At 40.8% G+C, this 13,386-nt stretch overlaps 1 protein-coding gene across 1 annotated transcript in view; it reads right to left on the bottom strand.

The window, feature by feature from the left end:
* Positions 1 to 13,386, bottom strand: part of SORCS3 (sortilin related VPS10 domain containing receptor 3) — a 631,488-nt gene that overhangs the window by 45,222 nt on the left and 572,880 nt on the right. The window contains exons 17-19 of the mRNA XM_054436019.2: positions 9,845 to 9,958; positions 6,494 to 6,665; positions 3,994 to 4,180 (exon numbers count right to left, since the gene is read on the bottom strand). Of these exons, the coding sequence (XP_054291994.1) occupies positions 3,994 to 4,180; positions 6,494 to 6,665; positions 9,845 to 9,958 (473 nt within the window). The remainder of the gene's footprint in view (positions 1 to 3,993; positions 4,181 to 6,493; positions 6,666 to 9,844; positions 9,959 to 13,386) is intronic.

Here is a 13,386-nt window from a genome sequence, read left to right as displayed (position 1 = left end):
AAATAAAACTGAATACTTAAAAGGAAGAGTATCTACAGTCTGAGAATGCTTTCTGCCTAAAGCTCTCTGCCTTGACCCCAAACATATGGCATCTCAAGATTTCTCTTAGCAAACACTTTCAACTTTGTCAATTCAGACACACGTCTGGTTGAAGGTTGACTTATTTTAAATAAGGAATTTTTTGTTATTATTTTTGTATGATTTGTTTGTTCATGAGAGTAAAAAGGCACAAGATGTGGGAAAATAATGGATACTTTGATTGCTTTATTTACTCATTTTTAGGAGTTTACCTAACCTATGTCCCTTTATAGTTTGTGTTTTATTGATAAATGGGGAAGAGAAAGAGGCTGTGGGGAGGGGCTCCTGGCTAGTCCACATCCAAGGGGGGAGATGAAAAACTTCTTTCTCCACATCCAAGGGGGGAGATGAAAAACTTCTAAAGGGGCTCCATAGGAAAGGGACCCCTTTAGGGGACCCTTTTACCTTCAAAGTCACTGCTTCTGTTCTCACTGCTATCCTCCAGAAAGCATGAAGCCCATTCCCCAACACACCTCATGGGAACCCTGGGATCTTCCACAGTTAAGCAGTGATGCAGCTATGGTTCATGGCCTTGAGTTTCTTCTTGGCTTTCTGTCACTTGAGGGCCTTGGCTCAGTGAGAGCTGACAGTGTCAGGTCCTCTGATACCCAAGAAGATAAAAGGAGACCCCCTTCTCCATAAACTCACACCAAACACAAAAAGGATGTGGCGTTCACAACTTGAAAGACCATCACTCATGGTTGCATTTATTCAGCTTCAGGACAAGCATGTTTGGTTAAAAATAATCCTAAAGAACACTACCATATAGCAGGTTTTTTTAGGGCAAAGATTCTGAGCCAGGACCCCTGGGCTTTGATGTGAAGACAAACCAAGGATCAATGAGAAGAGATGAGAGCTGAGCAGATTCAGGAAGGAACAGAGAAAACTCCTAAATTCCTCACTGTCAAATAGGGCCCCTTTTGATAAAAATCTAATAATCTGTGCGAGATTGGTTATTATGGGCCGCTAACAACTACTTTTGTTAGCTAATGGCCCAAGGTAAGGCCAAGAGCAGTCTCCACAATAAAAACTGTCTGGAAAATGCAGCCATGATTGATTTGGAGGGAATTATGAGCATGATAAAAGTTTCAAGGAACATTTCCTCCCTCATGCACATAAGCCACAGTGTAAACCTGTTCCTTGCTGTTGTGTTTTTTGCCAGTAAGATACATTGGTTGTCACACCCTGAAGGCAAGGCCCACTCTTGGCGGAATCAGAAATGTGGGTGGGGCAAGTCCTTGGAATAGAGGAATGTGAAGTTCATTTTCCTTCTTTGTCTTCATTTTTAAATGCAGCAAAAATGTCGGGTACAAAGTTAATAGGAAGTACTTAGTAAATACTCTGATTTATCATGCACCAAGCTGGGTGATAGGCAGCATTCCGCACACTGTGCCAAAAAATAACATGGACCTGAAATTGCTGTCCTTAGGAAGGTCTACATGTAAGTTGGCCCCAGGCTGGTATCTGGTAACATGGCTCTGGGAGTGTTTCCAGTCAACGGTTAACTGATAAGAGTGGTTCACTCTGCCTAAACTGTTCTTGCAAACAGTATGGTTTATTCCCAATGCTTTCCATTGGGAATCTGGAGTTTTGGTATATGCCAGGCAGAGGGTACCTACATGACTGGCCCCCATTAAAAACTATGGGCACTGAGTCTCTAAAGAGTTTCTGTTTTAGGCAGCCTTTTTATACATGTTACAACTCATTGCTGGATAAAGGAGTGTCCTGTGTGACTTTGTAGGGAGAAAACTCATGGAAGCTTCTGCCTCGTTTCCTCTAGACTTTGCCCCCTAAGCCTTTTCCCTTTGCTGATTTTGTTTTGTACCCTTTCGCTGTAATGAATCATAGTCATGAGTGAAACTTTAGCTGAGCCCTGTGGGTCTGCCTAGTGAATCACCAAACCTGGTGGTGGTCTTGGGGATATCCAACACATGCACACCAGTTTGATTCTCACAGCCTCCCTTTTAGCTAAGCATTGAAGATAAGAGAGATAGATACATATATATATATATTTTTTTTTTTTTTGAGACAGAGTCTCGCTCTGTCTCCCAGGCTGGAGTGCAGTGGCATGATTTTGGCTCACTGCAACCTCCGCCTCCCAGGTTCAAGCGATTCTCCTGCCTCAGCCTCCCTAGTAGCTGGGACTACAGGCTTGTGCCAAAACGCCCAGCTAATTTTGTGTATTTTTAGTAGAGATGGGTTTCACCATGTTAGCCAGGATGGTCTCGATCTCCTGAGCCCGTGATCTGCCTGCCTTGGCCTCCCAAAGTGCTGGGATTACAGGCGTGAGCCACCGCGCCTGGCCAGCATTGAAGATAAGAAATTGGAGGTTTATAAAGGCTAAGAACATTGACCAATAGTAGACATTTAACAAAGGAATGTGATCAGAATTCAAGCACAGATCTCCCTTGTTCTAAAGCCTGGGCTCATGAACACCGTGCACATCACCCACCTGGGTTTCTGACCTGGTGCTTCTGACACAGAATGGTTGTAGTTGATGTGGTGTGGTTCTCACCACTTTGCCTATTTATGGCTCATTTGTAGCAGCACCCCACTTCCCCACCAGAATGGAAACTCTGTAAGAGGAGGGCCATATCCGCATTGTTACCTCCTAGTGCCTAGCAGAGTGCCTTGCATATTTTAAGACTTCAACAAATTTTTGTTAAATTAATTAGTGAATGATTGGGTGTTTTGTGTGTGTTTACTATTACAAAAGCCCCACGAGGCAAGGTAGCAGTCAGAATTAAGCCATTTTAAAATTGGAGTTCAGGAGATCCAGAGATGAAATCATTTATCTCATGGCCATGTAGCCTGGCATTTTTAGGGACATGATTGAGCTACATAATCCAGGTCTCCTCTCACACACATCCCTTATCACTTTTGGTCCCTTTACTGGCATTGTGACTGGAGAGCCAGGAGACTAGCTAGCTTACTGTTTGCCAGGGACCTCTTAGGTGTAGGTTGTTTATACGATAGAGTTGATGCCATCACTGAGTTGTTAATAGGAGGGTGCTCCTTGTTTTCACTTAGACTCTTTCAGAACTTATGATTTTCACCATATGTAGCATATTACCTGGAAACTATTGTGGGGTATGTAAGTAAGAACCATGGAAGTCCTTAGACCCACGAATATCACTGATACACATGTGGGAAACCAGTCCCAGCCCCATGACAACATTTCCTCGACCCGACATCCTAAAATCACAATATTAAAGTTTCAGTTTACATGCATCAAATTCTAGAATAGAAAATACATAAAATGCATCCAGCGCAAATGAAATATTTTGGAACACCAACTGTTCTTTTGGTTTGTGCCAAGCAACAGCCAATAGCAATGAAATAGATTCAAGCACAACAAAATATTTTTGGAGAGTTCTTAGAATTGTCAAAACAGAATGAACTTGCAGTAACCTTGTATGTAAAAATTAATTTTGTGTGTGTGTTTAGTTCTACATTAAAAATATCTAAACGTGTTTCTTTAATCCTTCTCTGGCTCTTACAACACAAATAACAGTTGACTTTGATTTGTGCAGTCTTCATTCATAATAGATTGAGAATGAGCCTAAGACTATCAACCAGATGGCTTGTTTCTATCTTTTTCATTTTGAGGATTCTCCAAAAGGAAGAGAGGAGATTTTACCTGAATGTGTGTGCACGCACACATTTATATCAGAGCAGAGTGGTGCTGAAAAGGAGGGCCCAGTTGGTAATATGTTATCCTAACTTCAAAATAATCAATCTATTTCAGTACCATAAAACTCAGAAACACAGATGAGTACATATCTCCACCATTTGGTTTGGGTAATTGTAGTAGTCACACTGAACCTGGTCTCAGCTCTGAATTTTAGGAAGTCTGAACAGAGCAAGTTGCCAACTGGGAAGAAAGGGAAAACGGGGCTGGTGCCTCCTACTTACAAACCACATGCAGGAAGAGGACAGCTGTGTCTGAGCCAAGGTTGTTCTCTGCATAGGCTGTCACCTGGAAGATCCCCGCACTCTTATACACGTGCTTGATGCCATCCTCGATGGGGCTGAAGTTTGCGTAGGACACAGCAATCCCATCCCCAAAGTCGAGCTGGATGTTTGTCCTTTGGAGATCACCCTGCAAGATGGCATAGCAGACAGGTCAATTTATTTGGTCCAGCCAGACTCCTATCTGATGCTTCCTGCTGTTGCTTCAGCATCAACCTCTGATGACCCATAGTCTTTCCCAAAGGGCTGAAACACCTGCAACACAATGATCACACTCCTATCTGATCCACAGGGTACTATGGGCAGGCACTATGGACCTATTGTCCTCATCGCCCAAGCTCGGGGCAACCTGAGTTGGTATGACACTGGCAATAGTGGGCAAGCTAGACCCTCTGTAAAGTTCTGAAGGGAAGCCAAGGGTTTCACTGACTCCCTCACATACATAGTTTAATTCTCCTTTTGTGTCATAATAATAATTGCAATCATAGTAGCAGCTAATAGTTACTGAGGTTTTTTTATTAGTGCCAAGCAAGTAGTCTCCTCATAATTCCATATTATAGAAAGTATTTTTGTCCCCATTTGTCTGGGGACAAAAATAAGTAGTTAGACCAAAGTTTCATAGTGAGTACAGGAAGACCAGGTTCCAGACCCAGTCTGGTTTCAATAATAATGCTCTCAGTTGCCATGCTATAGTTGTAATTGCTCCTATTTTGAGTATTTGCTACGTTACCAGAATTATGCTACGCATTTAATACATATTATAGAATGCCATCTGCAAAATAACAGCAGGGATAGGATGGCGATTCCCATTCTACAGATGAGTACTGTATACCACCCAAAATTATACCCTTGTTCTCTTATCCTTGGACTTCCCTAAATCTACTTAAGCCTCCTCTTCCCTGAAGCCTTTTCTGATTGTCCCAAGCTCACAGATATCTCTGTCTCTTGGAAAGAGCTCTCTGTGTACTACCTGGTAACATGATGCCAATGATTCAGGTGAATGCATCTCACCACCCCAAGCCAACATTTAGCTTCTTAAGGGCCTATGCTGAACCTCATTCTTCTTGGTCCCCACCCCCCTGCCACCCCACCATTATATTGGGCCAACACTTTGGATCAACACAATGCACTTGACCACAAAACAAAGATCCTATATGAAGAATAGCATTGCTCTGTTCATATATGAAGATGAGTGATAAAGAGAGAAATACATCATTTTGGAATTATGAGCCAATTCTCTGCCCAGTGAATGTGCACTGATCACAGTTTCACTTTCCATCTCTTCCCCCATGGCAGCCCAGATGTGAATGAAATATTGATAGGTGCTCTCTTGCCCCCCACACAATGTCAACTATCCTTGAGTTTGTGAATATAAAGTGGAAATGAACTGGAGGCAATTCAAATGGATAAGATCGTGGCTCTTCACACCCATTCAAGAGAAGGTTTTTATAGCTGTGGTCCTGGAAACTCCCTAGTGGAAATGTGATAATGACCTCCTCTGAATCTTAAAGTCCTTTAATTCAAGCACCTGCTGTGAGTGAAGGCTGAGAAATCTGTCAACCTAGGATAAGGAACCTTCACCACTCTGTCCAGTGTGCTCCTGACTTTAAAGATTTCTGAAGTGCTCGTACTTGTGAAAAAAAAGACTCCTGGCCTGTTTTGCCTTCTTTCCAAGATCTCAAGAGCACAGAGCAATCTGCATATAAATTTAGAGGGCTGTGTCAATCAAGCAAGCCTTCCTGCTCTACCACTCAGCAAAGAATGCCTAAAATGCCCTAGTATCGGAAGCAATTCAACAGCTTATAAAAGAATCAGACAACAGAGATATTCCCATACTGGAATCAATGTATGTAGTCTGATTTTACTGCCCAGATTTCAGAAAACACTAAAAAAGTGAAAGAATACAGCATCTAGCTGATAGAAAAGCAACTAATACAACATTCTTTATAAAGATAACTTTAAAGGATTTCAATAATCTTCCCCATCTTCATGCTCATACTTTCAAGACCTTGTGAAAGCTTTGTGGGCTTTTCTAATCAGTGGGATTAAGGGTCAGAATAAAGCAAAAGAGGCTCCTAAAAGCAACAGATAAAATTCAAATTTCCTTCCTCTGGCCAAGTTTACAGTTTATGGTCTTATGGTAATAAATATTCTCTCAGCAAAGCAGACTTTAATGGAGACCCTGAAGAATATATCCAGATCTGCATGCTCCAGAGGCAAGTGGCCTCCCACTGCAGACTGGGTCTTTATTGTGGGATAAAGGGAGGAGGGTCAGTAAATACCCTAAGCCCTCTTTCACCCTTGTCTGTCTTCTTTCCAGAAATTTCAGCTTCTCACCATTGACTTCGGTGCAGGGGTCTGTGGGAATGTAAGATCTTCTTTTTCCCTTCTGGGAATGGTCTGGTTGGGAGTTCTGACCTCAGAGACCCAGTTGAGCACCTACCTCCTCCATGAGGATGATGAAAGTTGCATTGTGCCCCTGCTCTGCCACCAGCCGCCCATCGGTCGTCACCACATGGAGGCCCCGAGGGGCTTTTCCAGGGCACATCTGGGCCTTGGCAGTGTACTTCTCCCTTAGCCCATCTGTGCAGTTGTTGGACACAATCCGCCGATACCTAAGTAGAATTGACAATTGATAGTGGTTTGTGTCGACTGTGTTGTTGTTGCTGGTGTGTGTGTGTGTGTGTGTGTGTGTGTGTGTTATAAAGGGAATGTAAGAGAGCAAGAGCAAAACAGGTGCTTCACACAGCGGCCCCTAGAAATCAAATCTCAAAAAGACAGACAGTCATTTACAAAGCTGAACAAATGCTGAGGACCTGCTATCCCTCCATCTTGGGAAGAGTAACTCCTTAAACATTATTATTGATCCTACCTGGTGAGCCACAGATTGTATCAGTGTCTAAACCAGACAAGAAAAATCAATGTCTGACTCACAGAACAAAAGAGGAGGCAGACTCACTGGACTAGGGAAATGGGAAAAGCAGGTGCTTCTACTTGTGAGGGACAGACCTGTTTCTATCTCCCAGAGGCCATCTCCAGCTTTCTCTGTACCAGAAAGCAGGTAGAACATCAGACTTTTTCTAACTCTGATTAATCAGGAGGCTGCTTCCTATCTTCCCTATTCCTCCAGGGCATCATTCCTTCCCCTAATGCCTAATAGCCCTTTCTGTGGAGCCACTGGGCTATTTCAGAGCACATTTTTTTCCTCCTTGCTAATATTTCATTTCCCACTCAGCATAAATGCCAGATTAGAAGCACAAAATTGAAACTCCTATTCAATCTCACTATCCCACTATGTAAAATTATTTTATGGAGGAGGTTGGCATGGGAAAATCACCTGACAAAGCACTGTGACCTTCTATGACAAGGACATCATTATGTACAATGACACCATGTCATCTTCCTTGCCCACCAACCCCAGCATATGAAGTCAAGCCAAGAGCTTTCCTACAACCCTGATCTGCATGATGGGCATATTTCCAGGCACATGACCATCTATAAGGCTTCACTGAAAAAACAAATGTTCTGGTAAAAAAAACCATATGAAAGAAACACACCACCACTATGACCATCACCACCATCATCACCAGCAGCATTATTATCACCATCATCATCACCATTACATGCCCATTACATTTTGTCTTCTTTCACTCACTATATCAAGAATAATTAACAAATGCATCTATGTTGCCTTCCTATGGTGGTTTCAAAAACAGAGAAATTTATAACTCTTTTTGAATGATATTAGTCTTCTATCATACCTGACATTTTCCCTGGGTCCCCCCTGCCACCCCACTGCTGAACTATACCTCCATTCAGAGATCCCAGGGGATATTAAGCTAATGTTGTATGTCATTACTGTCTCAGATCAAAGTATGATATATTTTCTTGCATATATACATCTTTTTTGTCAACTGAGCTTATAATGGGTCTAAAGTTATTCTGGTTAACATAGCACCACTTGTCCATATGGTAGCCAATATGGTAGCTCACCTTGTGGCTACTGAGCACTTGAAATATCATTAGTGTGCCAGTAAAAAATGATAATATTTTGGAAATTTTGGGTTAAAGAAAACATTATTAAAATTAATGTCATCTTTTTTTTACATTTTTAATGTGGCTACTAGAAAATCTGAAATTACATATATGCCTCATATTATAGTTAATTTGGTCATCACTGGTCTAGACAGTCAAGATTTGTAATCAATTTATACTTTCTCAGGATGTATAGTTACAAGACACTCAGTTTTTACTGATGATAGGTATTTCAGTGGGTACCATGTCCTAACTCAAACTTGATATCATCTACCCTTCTTTTTCGACCTCAATTGGCCATTAACTCAAGCTGGTTGATGATTTGTAAACATAAGCCAACATTTACACAATCTGGAGGTATTGGTAGACATCTGTAGCATATTTGTTTTCTTTTTTTTAAATTGCCATTCCCTTTCATTCTCCTGAATTATTTTGTTAGCTATTTGGGATTTTGGCATACCTAAGTTGCTTAAAGTGTGGTCTACCTACACATGTCACATGATCCTATGAAATGCTTTAATTCAATTCTTTTATAATTCTGTTTTAACCTGCAATCACATTCAGCTTAGGCCCTGGCTGGGAATTTGGTGGCCCAGGTAATAACTTGTGTACATAATACTCCCTTTCCTCAAACTTCCTGGCACTTTGTTCTCTGACACCACAATCTCTTTAAGTTCATGCTGTTGGATCTGCAACTTGAATGCCTTAAGTCCCTAAACTAGACTCCTATAATTAAATAACAGCAAAGATCCTTGAGCCTTAGCTCAGGCTCCAGGAATAGCCCTCCCAGAACTAAATAGTTGGCATGCATTTCAGAGTATCTCAGACCAGTCAGCACTTCTTTTTCATCATATTTTTTCCTTTGTTGACATCAGTTAGATAGATAGTACTCAACATTATGTTACAACTAGCTATGACAAAAGCATTGAGAAGATGAATAACTTGACTGAGATGACAGAAGATCCATTGGGAGAGTTAAGACTGGCATCCAGAACAACTCTGGTCCAGGGACCAGCAATACTGACATCACATGGGAGCTCACAGAAAGGAAGAATTCACTGCCACCCCAGATCTCCCAAATCAGAAGCTGCATTTTAAAAAGATCCCCAGATGACTGATAGGCACATTAACATTTGAGAGGTGCTGTCTTAAACCACTCATCTACTTGCCAAATCCGTTCTTGGTTATAGAGGCAGCAAAGGAAAGGGCAAGACAACAAATCTTCAAGAAAATGTTTTTCAAGCATCCGAAAGAGTAACCAATACATGAACAAAGAGATAAACACACATGTAATTTGAGAATTCCTGAAAGGGGTCCTTGACATTTTTATTCCAGGAATTCCTAGAATAGAACTTTTGAATTTTCAAGTTTTCAGCGTCAGTGTCAGAGAGTTTCAGTTCATCTTTCACTAGAGAGTAGTGTAATATCTGCACATCACTTGTATGAATTTAATTCACTTGAGTGTCAAGGAATAAGACTACATAACCTTCCAGAAGAGAAGGGTTAACCAAAACAGTAACTATGGTCTTTCATAAGTAAATATTGAAAGGTATTGAAATCTGGTTGATCAGAAATCTCTTCTGATGCTCCCCAAATAGATATTCTCAGCTAAAGAACTCTTCACTTCCCCTTAAATGCCATTTGTTATAAACAGACTCTATCTTCACTCCATTGTATTCAATAGCAATGCATTTCCTTTGGTCCTAGTTTAGAGAAACAGGAAAACAGTGAGCTGAGTTCCTGTAGGTGTTTTACTTACCCAGTGCTGTTAAGGTAGCTTTGACCAAGGCTGCAGTCCTTTGATGGGGATGCTGGATTGTACCAGAAAGCTGGGACACACTGGCTCTCCCCATGTCTCTCATACCCATAGTCACTGTCAGGAAAATGAATATTGCATAGTAGTATATATGTACAAATGCTAAAATAACCGCAGGCACACACAAACATATACATTTCCCTATTGCCATCCAGAAAGTCATAAAGCATTGTTTTAAATATCCCCAGTGAGGGCAAATATTCATATTTTGAAAATGAACTTTTAGCTTTATAAATAATTCCATATCATTTGGAGTCCAGTCGACAGAACAAAATAGCAACTTAGCAAATAGAAATTCTAGGTTTAAAAAGGTATTGATATAAATAATGTGGCAGGTACATTGGCTGGGGAGTAAATGTGGAGGATGCTGTTAAAAGTACATTTTAAGTCACAGTAGAATTATTGAAATAAGTACATGACAACAAAGACAATGACTCACCCTCTCTGAAACAAGTATGTACATGTCCATTCACATGGACACATAGAGCCATTCAAACTTTTCCTGACTAGATAAAACAAAGGCCCCTATTTCCCTAAAAATAAAATAAAACTACACTGTAGCTCTTTTTGTGTGTTTCTTTAAAATCCTAGCCATAATAAAATGAAGAAAGAAAGTCCGCTACGATTTCTTTCCCCTCTTCTCCCTGATGCAAAATGGGAATGTAACAGAGCAGTGTAGAAAAGGAGGTCCCCTATCTGAAGTCCAAACAGTGTTTCCCTACTTCTTGGAGTTTCAGAAGACCCCTGGGTGTGTAAATGTCAAAGCAGAAGTACAATAAAGTAGGTAGAAGGTATTATTGCTCTTGTAGCCAACCAGAGATCATTGAGGGTTGCTTCACTTGGCTGAATTCACGTTTCTAAGTTAAGCATCCTAGGGTTTTCTGAAACGCACCGATGGGGCAAAATAAACTGGACATATAAATATTAATCCATTAAGTGTTAATAAAACATAAAGCAGCAGAAAAGAAGTTGCTTTCTCAGAACCCACAACTCCTTTCCTTTTTCTGCTTCGTGCATGTTCTTTGAGCCAAGATTTTGTGGAAGTCCAATGAAAACAGAGGCAAATTTTCTGTGTGTATATCTACAATAGGAATGAAGGGGAGAGGGGACTAAAAATTTAAATTTAATTCCACATCTATTTATAACTCACTATGTGCCCTGCCCTGTAAAATAATAATAATAATAAAAAACTTAAAAAGGTGTGACAATCCCTGTCCTCAAAGGGTTTTCAGTCTTTGGGGGGGAGAGATACAGCATACCCCAAACATGACTAAAGAACAGAATAAAACCATATGCAGCACGGCACTAAACAGTAGAGCTAAGAAGAACCAATTGATTAATGAGCTCATACACAATATCTTCCGAGTCTGACCCCACCCCACCTTCTTACCCATCTTCCCATAAAACTCTTAACTGAACACTTCTAGCCAGCCTTTTCAACCCTCTTTATCTTTTTATATGTAATCCCTCAGGCTTGAAGCATTCCACTTTTTTCTATGTTTGGTAGTTTCCTACTTATCCTTCTTTAATATCTAGGTCATAGAAGGCCATCGCTGGTTCCCTAGACAAAATCTTTGGGGTCATAACCTGTTGGTAACTATAAGTGGAAGCTACAAAAGAGCAGTGATAATTTTCAGTTTTTGTTTGTTTGTTTGTTTTTGGCCAATATGAATTTGGAACAGTACCTAGGACATTTCAGGCATTAAATATTTATTGGGTAAACGAATTCCAATTACATTAGAAAGCAATTGCAGCTGGGCACAGTGGTTCACACCTGTAATCCCAGCACTTTGGGAGGCCGAGACGAGTGGATCATCCGAGGTCAGGAGTTTGAGACCAGCCTGGCCAACATGGTGAAACCCCATCTCTACTAAAAATACACAAAAATTCGCCAGGCATGGTGGCAGGAGCCTGTAATCCCAGCTACTTGGGAGGCTGAGGCAGGAGAATCGCTTGAACCCAGGTGGAGGTTGCAGTGAACCAAGACCGCACCACTGCACTCCAGCCTGGGCAACAAGAGCGAAACTCCGTCTTAAAAGAAAAAAAAAATATCCCATTGCATTACATGATTGCATTACATCTATCTCTGCAGGAAGACTGTGGGCCCATAACTGATGCTACAGTGTGGACTGCAGAGAGTAGCCCCAAGTGCCCAACAGATTCCTGTGGAGTTAATGTGACAATAATCATGGATTTCTACATAGAAAGGTGGAATTTGAGATCAGTCTTATATTGGCATGTTTAAATGAAGCTGGAAGGAAGGAAGGAGAAAGAGACACTTCTGACAAGTAAATGTTTTGGTCAAGGCTTCTGATTAACTACTGGAGATCTCTCAGTCTGACAATTCATATGGACTCAGTGTTGTGCCAGCTTGTAATAGCCCATGAGAGCTCACAGTTAACATCTCAGAAATTTTGCAAGCTAATTAATGGTTGTTAAACAAAGCCACTATTAAAAATGAAATTGTATGAAATTTCAATTATATAAATTATATTACAAAGGTAATACTTAAAGCATACATTCTTGATTGCTATATTTTATTATTATATATAATATATATTATATTAAAATATTCTATCATTCTATTGTCCATGCTATTGAGGTGCTTTACATCCATGTATCTGTATGGTGGGAATATTATATAATGTTGTGGTAGTAGCTATCTCTCCCCAATTCTGCATTCACTCATGTCAGGTCGGTAGTTTGAAATCTGCCATGATGGGAATATGTATGATGATCAGCAGATACCATTAATCAGGGAGTATTAATTTGTTTGTTCCCAGAGAGCCAGCAGTTAAATATTTCCAAGCACACCACTGGATCTCTTATTTCTCTTTTTTTTTTTTTTTCTCTCTGAGACAGAGTCTCACTCTGTCACCCAGGCTGGAGTGCAGTGACGCGATCTCAGCTCACTCACACCTCCGCCTCCCAGGTTCAAGTGATTCTCCTGCCTCAGCCTCCAGAGTAGCTTGGATTACAGGCACCCACCACCATGCCTGGTTAATTTTTGTATTTTTAGTAGAGATGGGGTTTCGCCGTTTGGCCAGGCTGGTCTCAAACTCCTGACCTCAAGTGATCTGCCCACCTCAGCCTCCCAAAGTACTGGGATTATAGGTGTGAGCCCATGTTCCTGGCCTGAATTACTTATTTCTAAGCATTTTTTATCTGTGGAACTATTGGGCTGTGGTGTATCCTCACTACTTATCAAAAATTCTCCAGTTGTTTTCTGAGGTAAATCTATTGAATGTCCTATTAACCCTAGGGATTACTGGTAATCTATGAAGGAAGGGTGCTCTCTCTCAAGCAATTTTAAGAATGAAAGAAACATCTTAATGGTCTTTGCTAAATATAACCATGTTTAGCAGTTCTGTTGAGCTCTGCTACCTGTCAGAAATGCAGTAATTTTAATAGGTGCACCAGGCATGTTACTTTGCTCCAAGAGTAAAAGAATTTCATTAATATTTAACAACATTAGTGGAAACTGG

Source organism: Pongo pygmaeus, chromosome 8 (genome assembly GCF_028885625.2).
Source record: "Pongo pygmaeus isolate AG05252 chromosome 8, NHGRI_mPonPyg2-v2.0_pri, whole genome shotgun sequence".
Classification (NCBI taxonomy): Eukaryota; Metazoa; Chordata; class Mammalia; order Primates; family Hominidae; genus Pongo; species Pongo pygmaeus.
The sequence above is the reverse complement of the archived record's forward strand: the minus strand, read 5'-3'. Positions and strand labels throughout refer to the sequence as shown.